At 53.1% G+C, this 16,503-nt stretch overlaps 1 protein-coding gene across 7 annotated transcripts in view; it reads left to right on the top strand.

Annotated features, from left to right (window-relative positions):
* Positions 1 to 16,503, top strand: part of evi5a (ecotropic viral integration site 5a) — a 36,281-nt gene that overhangs the window by 12,324 nt on the left and 7,454 nt on the right. For 4 of the 7 annotated variants that reach the window (XM_048988768.1, XM_048988767.1, XM_048988765.1 and 1 more), the window contains exons 3-18: positions 4,913 to 5,102; positions 6,508 to 6,732; positions 7,403 to 7,477; positions 7,572 to 7,697; positions 7,988 to 8,131; positions 8,333 to 8,422; positions 8,506 to 8,603; positions 8,836 to 8,896; positions 9,262 to 9,315; positions 10,220 to 10,252; positions 10,649 to 10,801; positions 11,290 to 11,424; positions 11,530 to 11,670; positions 11,810 to 11,968; positions 12,684 to 12,830; positions 13,545 to 13,640. In XM_048988768.1, the coding sequence (XP_048844725.1) occupies positions 4,913 to 5,102; positions 6,508 to 6,732; positions 7,403 to 7,477; positions 7,572 to 7,697; positions 7,988 to 8,131; positions 8,333 to 8,422; positions 8,506 to 8,603; positions 8,836 to 8,896; positions 9,262 to 9,315; positions 10,220 to 10,252; positions 10,649 to 10,801; positions 11,290 to 11,424; positions 11,530 to 11,670; positions 11,810 to 11,968; positions 12,684 to 12,830; positions 13,545 to 13,640 (1,927 nt within the window). Of the gene's footprint in view, positions 1 to 1,946; positions 2,098 to 4,912; positions 5,103 to 6,507; positions 6,733 to 7,402; positions 7,478 to 7,571; positions 7,698 to 7,987; positions 8,132 to 8,332; positions 8,423 to 8,505; positions 8,604 to 8,835; positions 8,897 to 9,261; positions 9,316 to 10,219; positions 10,253 to 10,648; positions 10,802 to 11,289; positions 11,425 to 11,529; positions 11,671 to 11,809; positions 11,969 to 12,683; positions 12,831 to 13,544; positions 13,641 to 16,503 lie in introns of those variants that run through there. The other 3 variants (XM_048988771.1, XM_048988766.1, XM_048988770.1) reach the window with 3 other exon arrangements.

Genomic DNA, 16,503 nt, shown 5'->3' on the forward strand with positions numbered 1-16,503 from the left:
TTTGGAGCTGGGGGGGAGGGGGGTGGATTTTGTTCTCTGTCCCTAGTGAAAAGAGTCTGTCTCCTGGGTTCTGACAATGAGCTTCCCACACCTGCTCCCTGTATGATGGGGCAGGGGGCAGCATGGTTTGTGTTTAAATGAACACAGCTAGTTTTAATAGTATGAAATGGATTTATTGGTGTACTTACTGACCTCATGGAGTACTGAAATGGCCCCCAGCCCCCATTCTGCCTCTGCATGGCTCCAGTCTAAGAATTTGTGTTTGATTCCTCGGTATTAGACGTGGGGTTTGTTGAATGGTGTTGCTCCCTCAGTCCGGGGCACGGCGTGCTCAGCTAGCTGTGAGCAGGTTCGAGAGGCTGATACCCTGCTGCCTTATTGATTTTGCTCTGTAGGGGCTGTTGTCGCAGAGCCCACATCAAGGGTTTGTCCGCTATGGCAATCAGGATCAATGGACCGGCTGCCCCCATACCCCACTTGCCTGTTTGACCTCCCCCGCCCCCCCCTCCGGCCTCCTGAGCAGAACACATGCAGCAGAGAATCAGCCTACTTGTGGGTTGACCCGGGGATCTTTGACCGTTGTTCTTTAAAAGGGACAGCTGTCCCCTCTGACAGATTCACAACCCTGTCATCTGGCCCAAAATTCTCTGCCTACGCTGCTGCCTCCTGTAAGCTTTTAGTCTTGTGTGAAATTCAGTCCCTGTGCTGGTGGAAAATGTTTTTGAAAGAGCATTAAAAGACAGAACATTCAGGGCTTTTTCTCTCCATGAAAATGTACATTGTTGTGTCTCAGAGTGAATGATTATTTTGCTGCATGATCCATCATGCTAATCACGTTTTTTGCTGCTAGGCAACCTAAACTCTGTAAGGGGGTGGGGGGCTGCTTTATCCTCATTGCTTCTAAGCTGCACATCACTCTGCTTCATGCAGAACACACTGTTTCCCTGTTTGCTGTGTTTAAATATATTCCTTGTTTTTACATTCTGTCATAGCTTATATGAAGTCGTATCGCCAATGCAGTATTCTGGTTGGGTTTGTTTTCTTACTGTGATTTAACATCTGATTCATTCTTTTGTCATATGCTATCATATATTGGTTACACGGGAGCATTGGACAGCGTCACACATCGGTTTACTTGTTGGGGTGTGTCTTTGAATGACAAGTTTAAGTCCTAATCGGGTTATGGCTGACACAGGTGGACCGAGGAAGCATCAGACGGGATGGAATGTGCAGAGGAGAGGAATGTTTTTGGTGACTCTCTCGGTATGGGATGTTGCAGGGTCGAGGTCATAGGTGCTGAAGTCCTGCTGTGTTTTCTTTGGTAACTGATTTACATTCTCTGGATCCTGTGCTAGGATGTTAGGAGATGTAGGCTGATAGATTGGAGCTTACCGAGTCCCCAGCGGACCCCGCTTCCCTACCTATGAGCTGGGTGCCTGATTTGCTGCTTCTGTATAAAAACCTTGCAGTAGTTGTCTGAACGCCTTTGTGGGCTGTTCGGGTCTCCCTGTGTTTTGACTGGAACTCCACATTTCTCCATTGCTGGTTCAGTACGAGCAGCTGGTTCTTTTTGCCGTCAGCCTCCCTTGTGGTGCTTCCCTTGATTTCACCCAGTCTCCCTACTGACTTGTCCTGGGGGACGACTGATCGATCTTCAGAGCTGGGCACACGAGTACCACCTCCCAACTGAGACATTTAAATTACCTCAAGTTTTCTCATTAATTCACTCTGCTCACTATTCTCCTGGGCTCTTTAACTACAGCACTTAAAAATATAAGGTCGTAAGTTAGCGTTAAGTGTGGGTCGGACAGGAACGAGCATCGAGGCGATCGCATATGGTGGCAGATTCATTTCTTTGTTCTTCCCTGGTGCGTTTTCCTCGCGTGCACTTTCTGTGGTCAGTTCGTGCCCTGTGCCTGTAGGCGGTGGCGTGAAGATTTGCATGCTGTGAATGTGAGAGTCACTTGTGGAGTTTCACCCTGCCCTTTTGAGCTTCAGTTCAGCCCGTATCACATAAAGGAACTACAGGCGGCTTCCTACCTGGTCTCCGGTCCCGTCCCTCTCTCGGCTTCTGGAGGGCGGCATGAGCCTCTCATGGTAAGAGCTTTCTTCTGCACTCCGCTCTGCCCCGGACTCCTCACCTCGGTCGGTTGAGATGAGACAGCAAAACCCTCATCAACTGACCTGTCCTCTCTTCAGGGCCCTCAGTCCTTGGGTTTAGTGCTGAGTGCTTATTTTCCTTCTCTATGGTCAGCCAGCCAGAACACATTTTTCATACCGATATAGAATTAATTGTGGGCTTTGTTGGCTAATATGTATTTTCTTCCGGGTAGGATGCGGTTCTCTTGTTTATCTGCTGGTTAATGTTTCTCAGAAAATGATCGTGGCACAAAATCAGGTATTTTTCTTATGGTCGTCGCATACAGACGAATCCATTTTGTTTGTGTTAATGCAGAGGTAAGTGCCCGAAGAACATAACTGTAAGTGAGGCTTTATGAAATATTCATCAGTGATGTCTGAGAGTTACTGGAGGTGGTCGAAACTTCGGTTGGTCCGGAGTTGCGCAAGTGTAGCCGGCCAGGTCTGAAGTCCTGTTTGCTCGCGTCCGTGTTACTGGTACTGATCGGCTCTTTGCGAGGTAGCAGAGGTTATCGCAGGCATACGCTTTCACGACGGGAAAAATAAAACTAAAAAACGATTTTATTTCTGCGGTTTGATGTCCGCTATGAAATGTGGCCCATGAAAAGTAAACAAACACTGGTCTCGAATTGCGCAAAATCTGGCACGCTTTGAAACTCAATCTTATTCTGGGAATCTGCATTCAGGATATGTTAGTGCGTCTTTTTAAGCAGTGTATGTCGATAATGTTGCTGTCTGCTGCTGGTTCCGTTTTATTAGCCGTCGTTCATAGCAGCGACCTCGGATGTCGTTGTCGAGTGTCTCCTCGTCTGCTCTCACCCGAGCTTCATGGCAGAGCTAGGGAGGCTCACTGCCGTACACTAAGAACAGCCCCCGCCATTTTTTGTACCACCCGGTACTGGATGAAGATCCTTTCCCCGTCCCACAAGAGCTGTTCCATCTTGCGGGACCGGGACCCCTGAGCTGCTTGTATTACCGGCAGCCTGCTTTCTGTTTGTTTTGCCCGCGCAGGAAACCCTTATTAAAGCCTCAACAGAGCTTTGACCTACTTTCCCACTGACGACATGCACGAGGGTTTACATCTTCAGGTCTGTGTTGTTCTCAGCCTCAATAACATCACACCTTTTGTGGTTTTCTGTCACTGATTTACACAATGCTGAAATTTGGGCGCAAGCATATACAAACTGCCGTCTGCTTGTTATCCAGCTGTCAGACTGGGGAGTTCGTCTCCCCATCAGGCCCTGCTGTGGTAGACTCAGTTAGACCTGCAGTTGATGTTGATGGTTTGACTAGAGGAGCCGTCGGGCTTTGGTGAGGATGGGAGGCGGCAGTGAACCTGACAGCTGCTGTGTAGAGAGCTCTTCAGTGAAGGTTGTCCCTTCGTGCTAAAGCCTTGGTTGTAAAGCCAGGGTTTGCTTTCTGCTCGGGAACTTATCTGCTTGGCTGAGCTAATTGTCATGCACATTCAACCAATTCAGCCTGCAGATTTTCTGTAGAGTATTTCGACGATGATTTGGCACATCTCTCAGTGCCTGCCAGGGTTGGAGAACAGGTGTGAGATGTCTCACCCTGTAGGGGATGGTGTTGGTGCATAAAGGGTGTCCTGGGATTGATTAGAATCTCAAATTGCTAGATTTCAGTCCTGAAAGTTCAGACCAATGATTTGCAGGGGGATACTGTAGTTGTATTCCTTTAAGAAGTATCTAATGCTGAATGCCTACAGTAGCTGCCAATCTGCTTTGAAGTTAGCAGTAACACCTGTTTGTTTTGCTTGGCATGGCTGGTCGCTAATAAAATATGAATATTTACTCAAGAACCTCCAAAATGTAGCAAATTTTTTTTTTTTTGTTTTTGAGGTTGATGCACCTACTGCTTTATATCTGAACTGGCCCATGTTTCTCTCTTCGCGTTGCAGCCTCCGAGTAGCACTTTCTTTAAAGAGCACCTTGTTTGGTCACTTCGCCAGTTTACGCTGGACGCAGAATAAGTTTGTTCAAACAAGCCTCTCTGCACTGTCCAGAGAGTTCTTTGGCACTAAGAGACATCAATCTTGCAGCATTGCATCAGCTTGTCAACCTATCCCCCCCCCCCAGATACATGCCGTCCTGCCCCACAACAGGGCCCTGGGAACAGGGCGCCTTCCTGGCACGCTTCACAAAGCCTAGATGGGCCGGCTTTGCGCGCCGTCCTTGGGCTGGACTTTAGTCAGGGGCTGTGATGCGCCGTCTTTCCATCACTGAATATTTAACGTTGACATTTGATGCCCGGTAACGGGCGACGCGGTCGTGTGAGAATGGGCTAATTTATCATTGATTACGTTTAGATTAGCTCCTCCGTGCCTTCCGACTGTGCGGTAACCCCATTTTTCAGACCAGACTCTTAGGCTTTGACTGAAATGTGAGCAGGAGGTCAACCCCTCGACATCAGCAGAGAGGTGTGTGTGTGTGTGTGTGTGTGTGTGTGTGTGTGTGTGTGTGTGTGTGTGTGTGTGTGTGTGTGTGTGTGTGTGTGTGTGTGTGTGTGTGTGTGTGTGTGTGTGTGTGTGTGTGTGTGTGTGTGTGGCTGTTCTGGCATTAAGCTGCTATGTTGGCAGTGACTAGCTGGGGAAGGGCTGTGAGTTCTGGTCCTCAGGATCATGTAGCTCAGCACCGAAGGTCATTGGCCAGCTAAACGTGTAAAGACTGTAGCTCCTGCTTCATGAAGGTGACGTCGATGACAATTGAAATGTCTGTTGCTATCAGCTGTCTTATGTCTCTTCCCCCCCCCCCTCCAGGCTACTGGAGATAGACAGCAAGTCCCTTAAGTCTGTGAATGGCTCCCGGCGCAACAGCGGCTCCTCGCTGGTGTCCAGCTCCTCGGCCTCCTCCAACCTCTCCCACCTGGAGGAGGACTCCTGGATCCTGTGGGGGCGCATCGTCAACGAGTGGGAGGATGTGCGCAAGAAGAAGGAGAAGCAGCTGAAGGTGGGCTGCTGCCAATCGGGACGCCTGCCCTGGTGGCAGTGGGCAGTGATGCATACATGCAGTGATGTGATTTGACTCTTAATACCCATTAATGAATTCTGTCCCCAATTGAGTGCGCTGTGCTTCCTGTCACAGCCATTAAACGTGATGCTTAACTGATGATACTGTAATCACATGGCGAACACTCTCTCTAATACCTTAATTTGATCACTGGTCAGTGAATCAATCATGCCTTTATTTTTCTCAGCTGTCCTGTTGGCTTATTTTCTCAGCATTGTAATGTCTTCAGTAGAAACCCTAGGTTATGCCCCATCGTCTTATCTAGATGGGTCTTTATGTAGCACTTTTCAGAGGTTTAATGTCTGGACTGTAGACCTGTGAATCATACCTATCTGCTCTTGTTGATGAAGTCGCGTGATCTTTAATCGTGGTCTTGCAGTTGCCCCGCATCCCGCCCTGCCAGCCTGAGTGGCACCTCCTGAACCCTGAGGGTGCACTTCAGTTAGGGAGATTTGGGGAGTGTGCTGACCTCTGGTAGGGGTGTAGCTGGGTTTTATGAAGTGTAATGGCAGCGAAGTGAAGGCGGGAGTTTGGCGCATTAGTCTTGTGTTTTGTTGCTGATTATCATGGGGGTTGCATCACTGCTGTGAGAGGATTGTCTTGGTCTCATGGCACGCCGAGCTTGTGTTTGGGTGCCCCAACATTGCTGGTGCTGTTTAAGTCCCTGAAGATTTCCTTATGATTATAGTAATGAAGCATGAACCCAGACTGACGTCTGCTACTTATTTATTACACACAGCCCTCCCGCTGGGACCGATGATGTTTCCTGCTCTAAATGAAGTAACCGTAGGTGTAAGGCCGAACATTGCAGGACATGTAGCTTGACAACCAGTATCGCTGGGTAAAAATAGGAGTCTTTAAATGGATGAAGTATCAGACTATGGAATGCGGAGTGATGATTCATAACCAGCTTAATTTTTCTCCTTCATTTCACATTTGTCAGCTGGTTGATTTCCCAGTTATGTTTAATGAAACTTTAACATAGAAAAGGGGTGTTGTAGCTCACTCATTTAGTCACCGTTGTACTTGGGCCAGGACATTTTCTGTGGACAGTATGACTGCTTCCTAAGGATCGGTTCCACTCGCTCAGGCTGCCCCTTCTGTGTTGGTCTCTCTCGTCTCAGGCCTGTTTTGGTCATGGCTTGTATCACGGGGGCTCCCCTTTTGTTCATCTGTGGGTGTCTGGCTGGCCTTAAGTTGCCGGAGAGCCCCATGTAGGTTTGTCAGCTTCCTGCGCTCTGTCTGTCATCAGGACGGGATGTGATGAGTCTGATAGATACATTTTGTGAGGTATCGCAGTTGTTCTGCTTCGCCGGTTAAGGCTGTTCTGACATTGCCTGATCAGGACCTGGTTCGGAAAGGGATCCCCCACCACTTCCGGGGAATCGTTTGGCAGCTCCTGTGCAACGCCCAAAACATGCCCATCAAGGACCAGTACTCAGAGCTGCTGAAGATGACATCACCCTGCGAGAAACTGATTCGCCGGGACATTGCCCGCACCTACCCCGAGCACGAGTTCTTCAAAGAGAAGGACAGCCTGGGCCAGGAGGTGCTCTTCAACGTCATGAAGGTGAGAGCACGGCCTGGCCGCCCGCGCCCCATCAGGTGGAGGGTGCGGCATGTCGCGATAGGCTGATATAATCCTGCTGGTCGAGGCGACGGTAAAAGACTGAAAAGGTGGACTCTGTGTTGGAGTGGGATTAAAAATTGGCCCTGCATTTTGGGGTCTCCCATCATGAATTTTGCCGAGTGGTGGGGTCCCCACAATTAATCTTTCCAGCTCATAAACCCATCAGCCCACTGGGAAAATACCAGTCCAGTCCCGGGTAGATCTACGTAGCATGGTGTCAGCCTTTTATTCTGCTTCGAACTGGTGGCATGCAGTTAATACTTATTTTTAGTTTGCATCTTTAGAGGCACTTGCCAGTTCTTAAGTTAAGGGAGGTGGATGCCGAGCCGTCGGAGATCCGGAAGCCATCAGCGCTGGCATCCTGCCGCAGTTCACGCCCAAACGGACACGAGTGGCTCCGGCTGGGTGGGGGCATGAGGCTTACAGGGGCGGCTCGGCAGCTAAATGCGTCACATTTCAGACGGCGCAGGGAGCGGGTGTGCTGACATCACACTTAATGCCTCCTGATCCGGCCGCCTCGGCTCCTTTCACTTTGCCTGCTGGCATTTGTTTGTCGGATCAGTCACATCTCGTGTGAAACATGCCCTCGTGATGTCACTTCCTGTTTCAGGCATACTCCCTGGTGGACCGGGAGGTGGGCTACTGCCAGGGAAGCGCATTCATCGTGGGGCTGCTGCTCATGCAGGTGACACGGAAATGACCAGCCGGGGGCGGTCTGCTCCCTTGGAGCTGCTCCCTGGTCGGCGGGTTGGATGATGGACGTGTGCGTGTTCCTCTAGATGCCCGAGGAGGAGGCCTTCTGCGTGTTCGTCAAGCTGATGCAGGAGTACCGTCTGAGGGAGCTCTTCAAGCCCAGTATGGCCGAGCTGGGCCTCTGCATGTACCAGTTTGAGTGTATGATTCAGGTAATATGTAGCTCTGTCTTGTCCATAGGGGGCAGTAATGAGCGTGAGCTGCTCTCAAAAATGCCTTCATCTAAAGTGGGTTCACCTGACCGACCATCTGGAACGGGCCAGTGGGGTGTTATGGGGCGGCTGTGTACTGGTGCGGTACGGTTCGCACTTTTGTTTTACCAAGTCACTGGCAGTAGGAGGACGGCACGTGGTCCGCTGAAGTGTCCCTGCTGTCGATCCCACGTCGCCCCCCTCCTCTGAGGGCTGCTGCGGCACTCACGCATGTGCCCCCCCTCCCCCAGGAGCAGCTGCCCGAGCTCCACATGCACTTCCAGGCGCAGAGTTTCCACACCTCCATGTACGCCTCCTCTTGGTTCCTCACCATCTTCCTCACCTCCTTCCCTCTGGCCGTCGCCACTAGGATCTTCGACATATTCATGAGCGAGGTGAGTGCCGTGCTGGACTCTGACCACCGACGCGGGGATCTCTCTGGGCTGACACACACACGCTGGCTGAATATTTGCCTTCTGTTTTCCATTTCACGAAGAGGCACTCTCAGCTTTGGCTGAATGTAAACAAAGGTTGCCACCTTGTGGCCAAATTGGATGCTGCAGATCATTACTTGGCTCTGCGCCCTCTGTTGGCAGGGCCTGGAGATAGTCTTTAGAGTAGGACTGGCCATTCTTCAGATGAACCAGGCCGAGCTCATGCAGCTGGACATGGAGGGGATGCTACAGGTGAGTGAGCCGGGAAAGCTGAGGCACCCTGTCCTGCCCAGGGAGGCCTCCATGTGCATGACGCCCTTCTGTGCACGTCACAGCACTTCCAGAAGGTCATTCCCCACCAGCTGGACAGCGGCCCTGACAGAGTCATCCTGACTGCATACCAGGTCAAGTACAACGGCAAGAAGATGAAGAAGTAAGTTCACCCTGCGAGACGCTGATATGTCACGCGTGCGAAAATGTGCCGCACCGTCGCTTCTTCCGGTTGCTGCGTTAAGTCTTGCGTGTGCGCAGTGCCAGCCCGGCGTGCCCGTGATTTCGCGCCATCGGCGGGAGGCGGCCATGTGCGAAAACCGTCGCTCCTGGCTGGGGGGAGCTGATCGCGGCCCCCCGTGGGATTCACAGTTTGCTTTGCGATTGTTCCTCAGGTTAGAGAAGGAGTACAGCACGATCAAGACGAAGGAGATGGAGGAACAGGTGGAGATCAAGGTGAGGGAGCCCCCCCCCCCGCAGGGCTGGTGTGGTATTTCTCACCATGGTAACATGTGACAGGATATTTACATTTCACATGAAGGTTCCTCTGAGGGGGTTTATGGGTGATTTATTGAACTTGTACTTGATTTTCAGAATGCAAATTAACATTGTACGTTTATTGTAGGGGTTAATAGCGAAAAGGTAGTTTTAAATGCTTGATGTCTGCTGATAACTTTAGTGATAATTGAAGTTATTAAAGCTGATAACTTTAGTGGCATAACTTTCATTACATCTTCTGAAGTGTTTCCACTGACTGCCAGTGTGATATCAGTCGTGCTGTCATGGTGAAATCTGGTTTTGTGTCGTCCCCCCCACCCCAGAGGCTACGCACAGAGAACAGACTCCTGAAGCAGAGGATCGATACCTTGGAGAAAGTGAGTGCTGCTGGGGAGAGGGTTTGGGGTGGGTCCATGAGGGTCTTACTCAAAGCTCCATCAATCCATTATCCACGTGTGGGTGTGCATGTGTGTGTGTCCTCCATTGGCCATTAATGCATCCCAGCCTGATGCGCTGACCAAGCTCTGTGGTACAGTGTGTTCCCGTATACGCATGCACTGTCATGCGGGATGGTAGAAACCATCGGAAGCTCAGGATCAGCCGTAGCACGTTCATGGCAGACCGAGGTTTTATTACCGTGGTCATGAAACTTACAGAGTGGTCAAGAAAGGTCACTGGATTGGCAGCAAGCCTTAGTGCAGGAGCCGCGGCCCCCAGGCCTCGCCACTGCAGCTCTCTGCTGTGGAATCTGGGGTTTGTCCTGCATTCATCTGCCCTGCCTTTCAGCTGAGCGTGGTATGCAGTGACAGCCTCCTTGCCCCGGGTCTTCGTGCAGGAAAGCAGAATGCGGTCCAAAAAATGCGTCCACCACATGCACTTGCATGGCTTCACCGGAGGCCACTTTTGAGAGCGTGGAAATGGGCGGCTGGGACTGTGGTCACCGCAGGGGGACATCAAGCCCAGCCCGGTGTCCCTCGCAGGGCCGTCCTCTTCTCAGGCTCTGTCATCTGTCCCCTGCTGCTTGCAGGAGTTTCACCGCAGCTCCCCACCCTGTGCTTAGCCACCGCTCTGCCCTGTGTCATGTGCCTCTCCCGTCCGCAGTACCCCATCGCCTGTTTCTGTCAGACCATCTGAGCTGTAGTGAATTTAGCACTTTTTGTTTTGTCTTGTGCGGAAAAGGGATTTTCTTCCCTGTGGAGACGAACGTTGCGTGTCTCTGTTTTAAAATGTACTCTCTGGTTTTTCTCCTCTCCCTCTGTGTTTTCCTGTCTTTTTTTTTAGGAAAGCGCTTCCTTGGCTGATAGGTTGATCCAGGTATTTCGTTAAGCTCTCTTTGTCCCCGGTCCTGCATCTCTTCCTTTCCTTTTTCTGTAACCCTCTTCCGTTTTCTCTATACTTTTGCATGCGCCCTGTGTAATTCCCATAATTTGCACCGTGGACGCCAACGCCGTGCCAGAAATAAGATCGACCATGACATAATCCCGCCTGGCCTTGAAAGTGCTGCTGAAGCTGCCCCATCCAGCTCTCGCCTAAAACAAAGTGCATGAACAGCACCGTAACCGCATGCCGGCATTATTCAGCTCCCCCTCCCTGTCTCAGCCAAAGCAAAGCCCGACTTAACAAAGCCCAGTAACTGCCCCACGCCCAACATCGCCCCCTATAGACGGCATGCCTGCACTCCGTCCTCAACCGCCCTGATTATATCCCAAGGGGCAAGTGACCCGGGCCCAGGAGGCTGAAGAGAACTACCTGATAAAGAGGGAGCTGGCCACGGTCAGGCAGCAGAGCGAGGAGGCCAGCGCCCAGCTGGAGCAGGCCCAGGGCACCATCCGCGAGCTCCAGCAGCGGCAGCCGGCAGGAGGGGTAAGGAGCCAGGAGGCCCCTGACGGAGCACGGCTGATGAGGACGGCGGCTGGCCGTCGTTGGGGCCACCGTAGTCACCCATTCCCCTTCCCCACCACACATGAACATCTCCCACCCCCCATCGTGTCTTCCTCGTTGCCCCTCCCCCGATGCGGCTGCTTATGATTCAGGCAGCACTAGCCGCTCCAGAGTGCATCCGTCTTCCTCCTGTCTCTCTGTCATTATAGGCAAGCACCCAATGAGTCTCGCACCGGCAGCTTTAGCCCCTTCAGTCTTGCTCCTTCGGTTTCGCCCCTTTGTCAGACTACAGGCAGGCAGGCTGATGATAAAGCCACTTTTTAGCTGGTTAAAGTGCAGCGTTCAGACAGGCACGCTCTTGGCCTGAAGGGGGCGTTGCACGACGGCGGTGTATAATTCTCCATAAAGGGGCCTCCGTTTGCCGACCCGTTCGGCGCTCCGATCCTTCCTAATGTCTGCTTGTCCCGCAGCCCAAGGTGACCCCACGGTACTCGGAGGACTTCATCTTGCAGCTGGAGCGGGAGCTGGTGCAGGCCCGGCTGAAGGAAGCTGAATCCCAGTGTGCCCTCAAGGAGATGCAGGACAAGATCCTGGACATGGAGAAGGTTTGGCCTGCCCCCCTCCCAGCCGAAGCTTGGGCCAGTATCCCCGTGGGGAGCCTTGCGCTGACCGCGGCACATCTGTAATGCACTCTTCTGTTCCCGTTTCAGAGGAACACGGCACTGCCAGACGAGAGCAACGTAGCCCGTCTCCAGGAGGAGCTCATCGGGATGAAGGTCAGGGAGGCAGAAGCCGTCACGAGCCTCAAGGAGCTCCGTCAGCAAGTCAGGGACCTGGAGGAGCACTGGCAGGTAACCCCAGCACGTGGGCGAGTGGCGGAATGGGGTGTCGCCCGCCAGGGGGACCTACGGGGGACCTACTGGCCACGGCTGCTGTTTGTGGTAATTGTGTGTGTGTGTGTGTGTGTGTGTGCGCCCCTGCCCCATGCAGAAGCACCTGGCACGCACGGCGGGCCGCTGGAGGGAGAGCCCCAAGAAGAACACAGTGGGCGAGCTGCAGGACGAGCTGATGAGCGTGCGGCTGCGCGAGGCTGAGGCGCAGGCGGAGCTGCGCGAGACACGCCAGAGGATGTTGGAGCTGGAGACGCAGGTCAGGCTCTGCACACACGCTCAGTCGCTGCACTGCACCCTGGGCATGTGGGGTGCAGACACGCATGGTGTCATACACTACATGCCCTCTAGGTGGCCACTCGTACATCAGGGGGACCGTGCAAACGCCACACACACAACTGGTGGGATTCGAGCTCCTGACCCTGGAGGTGTGAGGGAACAGCATCTCCTAGCACTTGTTGCCCCAACAAATCCAAACATTCCTTTTTTCAATGGGAGGCTTTGGGGTTTAGATTAGTTGGTTAGCCGAGTGAGTATAGTATACCGATGACCAGCAGAGGGCGCCAAAGCACTTTGGGGCTTCCCAGTCACTGTAGCTTGCCAAAAATTAAACATACTTTTTTTAAAGGAGTATGCCTGGTATGGTGGATGTTTCGACTCTGATGTTTGTTAGGAAAGCACTTTACCTGTGCATTTCACGTTTTTAAAATGTAGTAATCAATTTATCTTTGCTGCGAGTGTTGTGCAATGCCGGACTTTGAAAGGGTTGGGCTTGAATCTCACGCCGGCGTTACACTGACAGGACTGTGTCTGATTGGGCCAGAGATCCTTTAGTGTTCTGATTGTACAGAGATTACGGTGAGTGACACATACGCGCGTCCCTGCAATGACTCTCTCAGGTCTGTCAAGCAGACGCATTGTGTGACCCCTGTGTGCCCCCACCCCCCCCCCCCCACCCCATGTTCCACACACAGAACCAAATCCACAGCAACCAGTTGCAACGGGCCGAGCAGGAGAGCCGCAGGCTGCAGGAACGCACGCAGCTCCTGACTGCGCAGAACAAGGGCCTGCAGGTGCAGCTGCAAGAGCTGAAGCGCAAGCAGGCGGTGATCGAGTGTAAGGTAGGGTGACCCTCCAGCCTGCAGTGGTCGCTTGCAGCCCCCCCACCCCCCCCAGCAGTGGAACTGTCCTCCTGCGGGAGGATGGCCAGTTGCCCCCCCCCCCCCGCCTCACACACCCACTCAGGACGGGTAGCTAAATGTCATGTTTCTTAATCTTGACCAGACTCTCAAGGGTCTACACTAAAAAGGAACCAGTTTCTTCTGCTTTTACTGCTACAGAAGATAAAAATCTGTTGTGTTGCTCGCACTGTTAAACCGTGCAGATGCGGCCGCCGTCCTGCGGACACCGTTTCAGCATTTCACGAACGCTCCGGCCGCTTCTCCTACTTCTCTGGAACGTCGCGCTGCCGTTTTTTTTCCGAGCACTTCAGTTCCCCCGAACGTGAGCTTTTCTTGTAAGGTTACACGAGTGACTTCGTCTCGGATGTGATTTGAGAGATAAGCGTGTGCTGGTGCCACTTTAACTGTCTCTAATGCGCCACTCTGCTCAAGGCCTGCGGACTGGGGGATCCCGTTGGGGGGGGGGGGGTCTCACAGCATTTCTTCAGGTGGAACCACGTGGCCACTCGGGTCGATGACCCCCCCCCCCCTTGGGTCTGGTCCTGTAAACCCGCTTTTTAGATCCCCTTCCGTTCAATAAGCAACCCCCCACCTCCCGCCCCATTAGCAGACCTACCCCACATCGCCGCCTCACCGCCCCATGTCCGTCCACAGAACAAAGAAGAAGTCATGGCCGTGCGTCTCCGCGAGGCTGACAATATGGCCGCCGTGGCCGAACTGCGGCAGCACATCGCCGAGCTGGAGATCCAGGTACGAACCGCTCGCAGCCTGGGGAGCCTGGGGAGGGGGCCGGAGACTCCTACAGCAGGCCAGGGAGCAGGATGCATGAGAAGGGAGCCCTTCTCGAGAAGGCTGACTGACAGGCCGCTGTCGGCAGGCCTGCCCGCTGCCAGGCAGGGCTGCCGTTTCGGTATGTCGGTGGGGGTCGCTGTGACTGCTGCCCGGTGGAGATCCACCGCCCTTCCACATGTGCCTGTTATTTTGGGCCGTGGCCCGTGTGAGCTCGGTCTTTCCTCGGCACCTCCCTGAGCAGGCTTATCTCTGCTGGCGAGGCTGGGGGAGATGCGGAACAGGAAAATGAGCTTGGCCTCACTTTTACTTCCTGGTGTAAACGTGCGCTGGCCCAGTCCTGGAGGAAGTGCTCCACTTTTGTTTCAACTAATAATTTACTGATTACTGAATGCAGATGGGGTCGCTTTGCTCACAAAGGCTGGTGTTACAGGCCCCGTAAGAGCAAGCTGCCTACGAACAGCATCCTAATAAGACAGACATCAGCTGGTTAGTGAATTATTTGATTTAATTTTGGAATCGCCACAGTTAAATGTACATATCTGGTTCACTTTTTTATTAATTGTTAAACGAAAGCATGCTAAATCTGGCTTAGCGTGCTTGAAATTATTTTTGTATTAAATCGTGGTTGTTTACAAACGGCCTACAAAAAGATCTGTCAGTTGCATTCGTCAGTGCTTGCTGATTGGCTGACTGGGTTGGCAGCCCAGCCCCCTCCCCCCCCCCCCCCGGCGCTGTGGTTTAAGCGTGCGGGTGCTTTCTTGCCACCTATCAGTGTGGGCAGGTGAGCTGGTCTGTGGTTCGTGGGGTTGCAGAGCAAGGCTGTGGGCCTGAGCCTGCGCTTCTCACACCGGAGCCGCTCTCAAATGGCCGTTAGCCTGGCTGCAGAGTCATCGTTAAGATGTACAAAGCAAGAGCTCGGCGCCTAGACGACCGCGCCTCTTAATTAAAGCGCAGGCCGTCTTTTTCTGGAAGTGCTGAATGATTCGCATGCTTTCCCATAAAAACTCCGATGTCTCAGACCAAAGACTGAAGCCCCAGAGTTACGGTAAAAGCCAGCAAACGCAAAGAGAAGGAAAAACACATTAGCAGTGTTTCAGACTTGTGAACTCGATAAAAGGTGACGGCGTGTGACACAAATTGCTGCCGTAAATCTATCTTGGTGACAGTGTTCTCGCCACCCGCTAGCACTAGTCTGGTTTTTTACACTCACTGCCTGCTCACTGACTCACTCCAGGTGCAATTTTAGCAGCCCCCGCTACACAAAGCTGAACTTTGCCTTGATTTGCAGTTTTGAGGGGAGAAGCGTGAGGTGTCGCGCCAAGCAATGTGCTTCTCGGCAGTGAGTGCTGGAATGGTCCGTGTTCTGCCGGCTCGCACGTCCTCTGGCTGCTGCCTCGGCTCCTCTTACGCGCTGTCGGTGTGTCTGAGTTACAGTGGGTGCCTCTGCTTGGGGCGCGCTTCCTCCCCCAGGGCCGATGTCCGGCAGGCACAGTGCACCTCGCAGGTTCGCACGCGGAGCTGCACTCCCCCCGATATCGGCCGTTCATCGTGTTGGTCATTAAGGCACTTTGTGCTTTTCCTGTCCATGGTGTGACAGCACCTTTCCGGCACTGTGATCGCAGGATTAAGAGCAGCACTGTGGTGGAGGGGTGGGTGTGAGCCCCCCCAACTTGAACGCCACCAGTCCACCCGCGCCTGATGCCAGCCCCTCTGCAAGGTTGTTAAACAGTAATGGCGGGGAGATCTGGGTGTATGCAGAGCGCCTGCCGCAGGCTGCGGGGATCAGTGAGGCTGCACCAAGCCATGCGGCTTTATAAATAGCGCTGAGAACAGGCCGCCGGCCGGCTGGCTGCTTGCACGCTTGTATCAGAGGAAGCCGGTGGCCTCAGCCCTTATAAACCCCATCCCCAGTAACAACAAGTGCACCCTGTCAGTAATGCAGCGTTGCGCGCTGTCATGATATATATATGTGTGTGTGTGTGTGTGTGTGTGTGTGTGTGTGTGTGTGTGTGTGTGTGTGTGTGTGTGTGCGCGCGCGTGCATGCGTGCATGTGTGCATGGCTCTGTGCGGTTTGCTGCAGTTTGGATGCCGAAGATACCGTCTACACCCTGAAAAATGTTCACTAATATAGATGTTTATGGATCATAAACATTTTTTCTTTTTTGAAACCCCTCCCCACGACACTTCAGAGCGGCCGCGTCGCAAAGCATGATTGGACGACACGTCCACCACATGTTTCACACTCCATCCGAGGGGCATGGGGGTTTGATGTCGAGAGGAAATCTCACCAACCGCAGATTTACATGGTATAATCGCAGAGGAGAGCACAGCTTCACTCTCTGTTTCTGCTCCGCTCTCGCCAGCCTCTTCACGTCCTGCTTTGTGCCGCGTATCTGCGGCCCGGCGCCCAGCCAGGGGTCGCGTGTGCCGCCGCATGGCGCCCCGCTCGCAGTCCTCGGATGGGCTCGCTTCCTGAGCCGCAGCGGAAGACGCTCTGTGCATGACCCGTGCGCAGTCCCTGGCTTTCCTCCCTCGGGGCCGAGAAACCACTTCCTACCCCAGGGCACCGGCTATTCAAAAGTAAAGTGCAAGATTTATGCTGCTCTTGGGGTTTCTCTGCCTACTTAATTCTTAACGTTGCAAAGATTGCAGGGCAGTAATGTGTAAGACGCTCCAGTGCCGAGACCCCCAGGCATCCAGCCCCGTGTGCACGGGGACGGCGGCGCTGCGCGGGTCAGCTCCCGTGTTGCCTCCGATGCACTCTCTGTTTCCTTGTGTTTTGTTTCCATAGTGATCAGGTTTACTATATCGAGCCCTAGT

This window comes from Brienomyrus brachyistius, chromosome 21 (genome assembly GCF_023856365.1).
Source record: "Brienomyrus brachyistius isolate T26 chromosome 21, BBRACH_0.4, whole genome shotgun sequence".
NCBI classification, from domain to species: domain Eukaryota; kingdom Metazoa; phylum Chordata; class Actinopteri; order Osteoglossiformes; family Mormyridae; genus Brienomyrus; species Brienomyrus brachyistius.